Source organism: Diabrotica virgifera, chromosome 8 (assembly GCF_917563875.1).
Source record: "Diabrotica virgifera virgifera chromosome 8, PGI_DIABVI_V3a".
Taxonomy (NCBI): Eukaryota; Metazoa; Arthropoda; class Insecta; order Coleoptera; family Chrysomelidae; genus Diabrotica; species Diabrotica virgifera.
Window position 1 is genome coordinate 202,193,635 of NC_065450.1, and position 10,770 is coordinate 202,204,404.

Sequence of the window (10,770 nt, forward strand, 5' to 3'; positions counted from 1 at the left end):
CAATCGAGAAAAGAGGAAAAGTGATAAGGTGATTTTCTAATCATATATTGGTACTATGAAACGCTTACAATTTTGAACATCTTTATCAACAAAATTCTTGGATCACTGAATATATCCTGGTGTATTCTCTGCTTGGATCTTCCATAAATAATAAACAATAAATAACTTTTTATTAAGTTCACGTCTTAAATCAATTATTTATCAAATACACTATCAATATTATTTAATCAACAACTCAAAATATTCCCGATGCCTTATTTAAAATTGTCACTGTCTGACTGACAATATGCTGACAATATTCTATTCGACTGAGTGCGTTTTATGACAAAGATAGATTTGGAAAATATTAGCACTGACATTGTGTTCTTTTTTTCGAATCCTGAAAAAACCAATAAATATTTTTGAAAAATTTAAACGCAGAATGAAAGACCAAATTATTACCGAGGGCCGAAAGTCCCTTAGAATAAATAAAAAGTTTATTTTGAATGAGATATGTATTTGAAATTAAAAATCACACTAAATTTTCTCTTAGTTTTCCACCCCTGTAACTTATTAAAATAAACATTATAGAAGTTCTCAGGGACTTTCTGCCCTCGCTAATAACGTAATCTTTCATTCTGCGTTTAAATTTTTCAAAAATACTTATTAGTTTTCTCAGGATTCGAAAAAAAAATGAATCCCATTTGAATAGCATTGGAGCAGAAACTACGTACCCATCCCCTTAAATTGAAAAATTGTATGTATCAAATTATTATGTGGCTAAGTGATAATACCATAATATGTACTAGTTGATTTTTTTAAGTACTTCTGTTCTGTGTACCTGTTTTTGTCTGTTTTCTTCTTAAATCCAATAATGGAGATTATTGGTGTTTTGTTATTTTTTTAATGTTGGAAATATTAATAGAATAAGATATTTAGGGTATTTAAAATGATGGACATTACCAACAAACATTGATTTTTACGGACACACTTAGTGTATCTTAGAAATACTTAAAAGATCAACTAGTACATAGTATGGTATCATTTAGCCATAATAGTTTGATACAATTTTTCAATTAAAAAAAAACACACACAACTAATAACCTAACACCTGAGTGAACGTGGTCCTGTCGTGAGGAGATGATGACTTTGAATGCATAGGGCTTTTCAACGATTATCATTTATTTCGAGCTTCTGGCATATGTTGTATAATCTGTGTATAATATTAATATACGCGGATTATACGACATATGACAGAAGCTCGAAACAAATGACAATCTTTGAAAAACCCTATTCTCACACCTTAGCTGCAAGCCTACATGTAACTGATATCTTATATTTTTATTTTAACAACAAACGATTTAAACCTCTTATTCTGGCCTGAGGATGGGACAAAAAAAACGACTAAGATCATTTATAAAAGGTATATATTTAAAAATCCCTAAAAAGGGATACAATGTAGTCATGTCATAACAGATCTAGTTTTCGATTGGATGAAAGTTGAGCTTGCTATAATGGTTACAGATCTCCTTTTTCAAAATTTTTGGTTGCAAGGTGTTCTTTAAGTTGATTGGAACATTTCTTGGTGTTTTGACAATGCAAAATTTAGGAAACACGTTGTTATTGATACATTGGGAGATGAACCATATATCCAGCTTGAGAGTACATCTTTTGGTGGCTAGACGCATGTATTGATTAGCTAAGTTGACCATACCGTCAAATTTACCGGTCAACTTGGCTAATCAATACATGCGTCTAGCCACCAAAAGATGTACTCTCAAGCTGGATATATGGTTCATCTCCCAATGTATCAATAACGTTTTTCCTAAATTTTGCATTGTCAAAACACCAAGAAATGTTCCAGTCAACTTAAAGAACACCTTCCAACTGAAAATTTTGAAAAAATAGATCTGTAACCATTATAGCAAGCTCAACTTTATTAATTGTAAGCACTGATGATGATTGGTCATCCAATCGAAAACTAGTTCTGTAATGTAGCTCTTAAAAGAGATATTTAAATATATACCTTTTATAAAGGATCTTAGTCGTTTTTTGTATTATATAGGGTGAGGCAGATAACTGGCCTATTAGAAATATCTCGAGAACTAAAGGCAACAGAATCATGAAAATTGGAATAAAGGAGTTTTGAAGGATGATCTATTAAATGAAAATATTTTCATCTCTTTGCAACTTCCGGTTATACCGGAAGTTGCTTATAACTTCGTTTTTTCAAATAGGACACCCTGTATATTTTTACATTTTTGGATTCTCTTTGATGTCTTCTTTCTTAAAATATGAGGTTTTGTAATATTATACAGGGTATTTTAAAAGATAATTACGTTTTTTTATTAATTTCGTAGCAACATTCACACCCTGTAGACTTGTAATAGTTTGACATCTAAGACTCTACTTACGTTCAAATGATTTTTAATATACTCTACTATTGTTAAGAATCATTAGTATAGCTAAATTTTTAATTTTAGTATACAGGGTTGGTCGAAACTCGGAATGAGTATTTTCTGAGTTTTCTTAAATGGAACACCCTGTATTTTTGTATTGTAGTGAAATGATATTTTATAGTACTTTTTTATTTCCTAAGCACTCCCTATACCTAACTGCTTTAATTTGTGAGTTATTGGTGATTCAAGCTAAACATTAATTGCAACAAAAAATACGTAAAATTTTATTAGGTTGGCCGTGAAAATACTCAATCCCAAATAATTTTTCAGAAATAAATATGTACATATTAATCCAGACTGGTCCTTAAAATTACCAATAATGGTTTAGCTATCAAAATACCTACGTAGTTCAGATTGTTGGTGCGATTAACAATTAAGCACAAATTAAAGCAGTTAGGTATAGGGAATGCTTAAGAAATAAAAAAGTACTATAAAATATCATTTCACTACAATACAAAAATATAGGGTGTTCCATTTAAGATAACTCAGAAAATACTCATTACGAGTTTCGACCAACCCTGTATACTAAATTTAAAAATTTAGCTATACTAATGATTCTTAACAATAGTAGAGTATATTAAAAATCATTTGAACGTAAGTAGAGTTTTAGATGTCAAACTACTATAATTCTACAGGGTGTTAATTTTGCTACGAAATTAATAAAAAAACATAATTATCTTTTAAAACGCCCTGTATAATATTACAAAACCTCATATTTTAAGAAAGAAGACATCGAAGAGAATCCAAAAATGTAAAAATATACAGGGTGTCCCATTAAAAAAAAAAAGAAGTTATAAAAGATGAAAATATTTTCATTTAATAGATCATCCTTCAAAACCTCTTTTACTCCAATGTTCATGATTTTGTTGCCTTTAGTTCTCGAGATATTTCTAATAGGCCCTTTATTTGCCTCACCCTGTATTGTTTACAGCCAACTACAGGAAAACTTTTTCCTTGTGGATTTTATAAATTATAAGTTTCGAAACCGGTAGCCAATTTTTAACACCAATAAAGGGTAAGATTGTGAGTATTGACCCTTTTCGTTACCTAACCATTGCCATAGATTTGACTTTTTTAATCAATTTCTACTGAACTACAAATATTGAATAGGACGATTTTGCTTTGATGTAGGCAACACAACTTACATCACTCAAAAATCGAATCGATTGTGACGTGGTTATTGATTAAATTTGTTTTTTTTTTTTCATAGAAGAAGGATTATCAGGCTCAGAGATGTGGCTGATGTGTGCCAATTCAAGGGTGGACTTACTTCTAGCGGCCGAAAGGGGTTGGCTGCAGTACCATACGATGACGTTACCTATTAGAGCTACAGCCGCTTGCACAGTAGGTGATTCGATTTGGATCGGAGACTATTCCGGAAAACTTCACGCTTATTCGTAAGTAAAAACCTTTTTTGCGACAATATGAGCTAATATGTGGTTATCTTCAGAGCAAATGACGGACGGAAGTTGTTCTTCTATACATTAGACAGCCAACCAAATACACAAGTGGAGGCCTTACTGTATTTGCCGTCGCTGAAGAGAGTAGCATGCGCTTTGTCAAATGGTAGGCTGTTTTTGGTCAACTCCGAATCCAAACCATTGACGCCAACTGCTGCAGAAGGTTCCTTCGTTATGACAGAGCTGGGTTCCATGTCGGCCATCAACTGTATGTGTGGTATATTCGATCAAAAAGAAGGGTATGTGTGTGTTTTTATAAAATCGGACTTCTTTGACTATAACAGATTATTTTGTAGGTCTTGTGAGTTGTGGTGTGGTGAATCTGACGGTCAAATTTCTATCTACACTATTAAAGATCAAGTTGTAGCCGGGCACGAACTAGTCAACCATTACCAGCCAGTTATCGCAAAAGTAGACGTTATGAACATCATCGCAGTGGAAAGCAACGTCTGGTCATACGTGAGACCCCATTGCGTCGTCTATCAGTGGGATTCTAAGACCAGAACCATCATAAATAAGCTCGACTGTTCCAAACTGGTACCTTGTTCTGAAAGCCTCAAATCCATAGCTATCGAGGAACATCTGAGCCCAAGCAACTGCCAGGTAACTAGCCTGGTCGCTCTAAACGACGAGCTTTACATCGGTACCACCTGGGGCTGTGTCATCATAGCGGAACGGTTCACTCTTCGACCCATAACCATCTTCCGTCCATACGAAGAGGAAGTTAGAGCCATAGTACCTCTGCACACGGGGAAAAGTACTCAAGGAACCCAAGAGAAGGTACCACTAATTGCGACGATCGGTAGGGGGTACCGGAATCTGCTGTCTAGGTACACTGACGTACCTATTAGTACCGGAACACCTTTGCCGAGTCCAATGATGGGAGCCATGGTTCCGCCGACTGTTAAACCTAACATGTTTGTTTTGTTATGGAGGGCAGAACATTGGAATGCTGTTTGAAATGGGAGAAAGTACTTTTTTCTCATCGATGTTATTTTGATCATTCCTTATAAGAGTCTGTTTTTTTTTTTAATTTACGTTCGTGACAAAACAAAAATATGCTGGAATTAAACAGGGAGAGCGGGATATTGATGGAAACAGAGAGAAGAAGAGAAATGAGACAACAAATGAGGAAACGAATAAGAAACAAGAACAGAGAATAGGTGACGGGAAAAATAAAAAAATGTTCATTCTTTATTTTACTTCTTTTAAGACGTAAGACCTATTTTAATTTACTTATTTGATTATTAAGGAGACTATCATGGAGGAATAGATGCTGATAATTTTTGAGGATTGGTTGGAGATGTTTTGCCGAGATTGGGAGAGCCATCAATGATCGTTTTTGATAATGTCATTTACCATAGTTGGCAAGTAAATAGATCGCCTAAGCAATCCCGGAAAAAGAAAGAATTGGAAGCACGCCGAAGTAAAAGCATAATATTTCCATTGCACAGCTCTTCTCAGATCTCCAAAACATTATGCTGTCGATGAGATAATTAACAAAGCTGATCATGAAGCATGTACTTCGTTTCTCTCCCTATCATGCAAATTTAATGCGATGGAAATGATATGGAGCCAAACGATTGTATGATCGGCAGATTAGGAAATAAAAATATTTAAGAAGTTTGGGAGACAGTAGTGGAAAAATTTATATTCGCCATACCCATAAAGTAATTCAAGAGACCTGTGAAAAAGAAAAGGTCTTCTTATCAACCAAAGTGGCAACTAACCGTGACATAAAATAGTGCTCGTTTACTCAAATCTACACCACATTACCATGGCAAACATAAAATTAATAAAAAAGGGAAGTAAAATGGTTTTCTACACGTTTACATTGTTACTATAACGTTACAACATGAATATTCGCTTTGACATAGGCAACACAATATACGGTGTAGTCAACACAAAATGTAGGAATAATACATATTCTCCTTTTCATGAACATTTTTCAGTGCGTCACAAATTATAGAAAAAAAGGTAAGTCCGTGATAATACACATTTATGACATTTATTCTAACGTGACATTTTAGTTAAATCTGACAGTTGTCAAATTTTATTTTCAATTTGGAATAAAACCAAATCAATTGTGTCTATTGCATTTATAAAATGGTATTTTCTTTCATTTGTATAGTCTTATAAGTTGTACAGATTATATTGATAATATTATTATTTTATTTAATAAATAATTCTTTTTTGATTATGGCGCCATCTATCGACAACTAGAATAATCACCGAACTAGAATAATTACCGAAGTATTCCCAGACGTGCCTTTTTTTCTGTCACATACAATTTAATGCGTTAGAGAGAAATCGAAAAACTGTGACGCACTGAAAGATGATCATGAGAAAAAGAATACAATCAAATACAATATAGACAACATAACAATAATTACAGTCGGAAAAATGAAAGAATATGGCTTTTCATCGATTGTCATTTGTTTCGAGCTTCTGTCATATGTTGTATAATCTGTGTATAAAATTAATATACACGGATTATACTACATATGACACAAGCTCGAAACAAATGACTGTGAATGAAAAGTCCTATAGGGCTTTTCATCGATTGTCATTTGTTTCGAGCTTCTGTCATATGTTGTATAATCTGTGTATAATATTAATATACACGGATTATACGACATATGACAGAAGCTCGAAACAATTGACTGTGAATGAAAAGCCCTATACGCTGTGAGCTTTCGCTGGTGTCGCTCCTAGCGGACTACTAATTCAACTTTCACCGGTAATTTTTAAATTTATTATTTAATTGTTATCGCTTAATATTTACAACGCAAAAAAGTAATTAAATTGTAATCGATTTTTTAAAGATTTTGCTAATCATTTTGACGTTCTATTGACAAAATATGAATTTCTTACTTCGGATACTTTCACAATTATCGTGTAGATTTCGCTAAGATTGATAGATTAATTTATAATTGCATATTACGGAACATTAAAAAAACTTAAATTCAGTATTTAAAACGTAAGTATATTTAAGTTAAAAATATATACCACAGCTTTGACCAACTAATATTTTTTATAATTAATGTTTTTTTTTTATAAAATAAAAAAAAAATTTAAATTAATCACTTTGACATTTATGTCAAATTTCCGGTAAAGGTTTACAGACTTGTCACTACTAGCGCTCGCGAATTTGTAAATATCCCCTCTACGTACGAGCTCACAGCGTATACCCATGAACGATCAGATCAATCACTTATTTTGTATTTGCTGTCTTTTTCTATAACAACCGTTTGTTATTTATAGAAAAAGACAGCAAATATAAAATAAGTGATTGATGTGATCGTTCATGGGTATACGCTGTGAGCTCGTACGTAGAGGGGATATTTACAAATTCGCGAACGCCAGTAGTGACAAGTTTGTAAACGTTTACTGGAAATTTGACATAAATGTCAAAGTGATTAATTTAAAATTAAAATTAAAAACATTAATTACAAACAATATTAGTTGGTCAAAGCTGTGGTATATATTTTTACCTTAAATATACTTACGTTTTAAATACTGAATTTAAGTTTTTTTAATGTTCCGTAATATCTAATTATAAATAATCTATTATAATCTTAGCGCCATCTACACGATTATTGTCAAAGTATCCGAAGTAAGAAATTGATATTTTATCAATAGAACGTCAAAATGATTAGAAAGATCTTAAAAAAATCGATTACAATTTAATTACTTTTTTGCGTTGTAAATATTAAGCGATAACAATTAAATAATAAATTTAAAAATTACCGGTAAAAGTTGAATTAGTAACCGCTAGGAGCGACACCAGCGAAGCTCAGAGCGTATAGGGCTTTTCATCGATTGTCATTTGTTTCGAGCTTCTGTCATGTGTCACATATTATTAATATATCTATGTCATACGTCTTTGGTTTGTATCATTGGTATATATCAATAACGTATGACGTAGATATATTAATATTATGTGACACATGACAGAAGCTCGAAACAAATGACTGTAAATAAAAAGCCCTATTCTTTCATTTTTCCGACTGTATGTTAATGTAACATACATCACATTGTTTGCGATGTTTTAAAGTAGGCTCCTTGGTCTTACAAACTAAATCGTTAACTTATTTTTACGTACTAACAATTGTTATCCTCATGTTGACATTTTCCATGAAGAAATATTGCAGTAAAACGAAGAAACTCACGATAATTTGCCTAAAACAATGCAGTAGAAAACTTGAAATGTATAGAAAATGAGAATTGAGTTTCTTCGTTTTGTACTCGTTTATTGATAACGTTAAACATGAATGGTCTACTTTTGAATCAGCAACACAATATACAAAATACCCCTACGGTATAGGCAACACCAAACGTAAAGATAGTCGAATATAGATAACATAACAATCAACATTTTGTTGTAATGTATATTTTGATATTTTAAAATAGACTCCTTGACCTCTTAATCGAAATATTTAACTTATTTTTACGTATTGAGAATCGTTATCCATACGTTGACTTTTTCCGTAAAGAAATATTGCAGATAAATAAGAAAACTAACGATAATTCTAAATTAAACTAAAGCAATTCCTTAGAAAAGTTAAATAACTCTGGTAAACAAAATCGTTGTCACTTTTTTCTTCAACATATTCAAGCAAATTCGTTATTACTTCTTTGCAGCGGCCGTTCAATAGAAAACCTCACCTCAAATAAATTTTTTGCAACTTGAAAATGACACTTTTACCGTCGATATTAGTTTGGTTTTTTCTCATGTTGGTAATATTCGTCAATCCAAAAATGCAATATTTCCTTCGGCAAAAGAACGATAAACCAAATATTAGGATTTAGCTTTTACCGAACAAATTCAAATTTTGTGATTTTTATATTTTATTTATTAAAAAAAACTAGGGATTTTATAAAATAATAGTAAATTGTATTTTTAGATTCTTTTAACTAATGTATAGGCACATCAAAGTTATTTAGGGGGTGTTTAATGAGATTTTTTGGGTTTACATCATGTACAAAAAATTTTGTTTGTATATTACCTATCAAGATATTTCAGAAAACCGTACCTTAATAATATTACAAAGTCATTTGTATTTGAGTAGTATCGTTAAATGTCGAGAGGTGAACATACAATAGCAGGTATAAGTAATAAGCTTAAGATTAAGGTTTTCTAAAATATATTGATAGGTACTATACAGTTATTTTACTTTATATGCCGTTTAGAAGAAACTATATACGATGCAGAAGATATTGATGATATTATATTTACGCCAACCTGTTTTTTTGGTATGAGTTTTCTTTTTGGCTATAAATATTGTATAATAAATATAACTGTTTTATATTGTGTGTAGGATTATTAAAATATTCAGAGTTTTTAAATATTTATTAACAACCACATTCTTACAAGTATTATGAAATGTGTGTCTGATGGCATTCTGACAATAGGGCTTTTCAACAACAGTCATTTGTTTCGAGCATCTGTCATGTGTCATATAATATTAATATATCTACATCATACGTTATTGGTATATACTATATACCAATGATACAAACCAAAGATGTATGACGTAGATATATGAATATTATACGACACATGACAGGAGTTCGAAACAAATGACTGTGAATGAAAAGCCCTATTATGGAGAGTGACATAGTGTTGCTAACTATCACTTTGTTCAGAACATGAACAAATATTAAATTTTGTTATTGTTTTAAACTACCTAGCCATCGAGAACAATCGTAATTAGAGTAGGCTATGAACTTTACAATTAAATGACGCTAGTTGGTAATTCAGTTATTTCGCAAATCCTGAATGCCAGTACGTGACTTTTAAGTCATTTTCATTGTCAATAGGAATGTTATTTGTAAAGAGATTATATCCAAAATGTTATTAAATAAATTGTTAGGTTAAGTATATGTCATTTTTATTACACTGACTACTCCAATTAGGGTTTTTTTATGAATCTGTATTTTCTAGTGAGTTGTTTTTAAATACCTGCAAACTAAATTAAAAACCTCATAAAACATTCTCAGATACCGTTGGTGTGTGTAGATATAAGCCAAATAATGTCAGAATTACTGAATAGTGTACCAAACTTAACTTGTTGACATTCTTTTATTTTGTATTATTATTTTTTAAGATTTGTGATCGGATCTCTGTAATGAATAATTTTTAGATCTTATGACTGTTGTTTAACATAGACTGTGATCATGTTTCTTGTCATTTATTTTAATTGTATTAAAGTTTTATTTTAGAAATAAAACATTCATCTGTTTTAGCTTTTATTTTCCATTTAAAGAAGCTGATAATTATGAAATCTTTGTTAGATACACATACATAATCGTTTTCCTTCTACCGTTAGATGTCGAGGGAGGTGCATCTAGCTTTTGATGATTTTTTGTCCATTAATTTCTTTTCTTGTACCTACCATACCTACTTAGTAATCTAGATTTAGTCCAGGGTAATAAGGTTTTTTCCATGACACTTCAACAGCCAGGGTACTGAAGAGTTTTTTCGACAGGTAATACCTATAAGAGCAAATTGTAACTATTTCCTGCGTAGGATCTGGCGTCCATTTTTATTTATAAACAATTAAGTGTCAAAAATGGCATTTTTCGCTTTTTTTCAAATCAATGGAAAACAGGGAAACTTATCTTTTTTTTAGTACAAGTATCTTCGAGATTATGGAAAAAGCTTTAAAATGACGTATTACAAAGTTTGATATACTCATTTATTGTTAATATAATTGCGAAAAAAGGTCGGAATTGCAAAAAAAATATTTTGGCAATAACTGTTGTAAAAGTACAGCTTTGAAATTTTTGTCAAATAAGAGTTCTTTGGTGCTTAATATGTGATAAAAATTTCAAAGCGATTCATTCAATTGTTTAAATTTAATTCAAAT

General features: G+C 31.4%; 1 protein-coding gene across 3 annotated transcripts in view; it reads left to right on the top strand.

Annotated features, from left to right (window-relative positions):
• LOC114327796 (leucine-rich repeat serine/threonine-protein kinase 1) overlaps positions 1-10,146 on the top strand; it is a 123,450-nt gene extending 113,304 nt beyond the window's left edge. For all 3 annotated transcript variants that reach the window (XM_050659613.1, XM_050659614.1, XM_050659615.1), the window contains 3 exons: positions 3,649-3,835; positions 3,889-4,137; positions 4,195-10,146. In XM_050659613.1, coding sequence (XP_050515570.1) covers positions 3,649-3,835; positions 3,889-4,137; positions 4,195-4,858 — 1,100 coding nt within the window. In that variant the 3' untranslated portion in view covers positions 4,859-10,146. The remainder of the gene's footprint in view (positions 1-3,648; positions 3,836-3,888; positions 4,138-4,194) is intronic.
• The last annotated feature ends 624 nt before the right edge of the window (positions 10,147-10,770 follow it).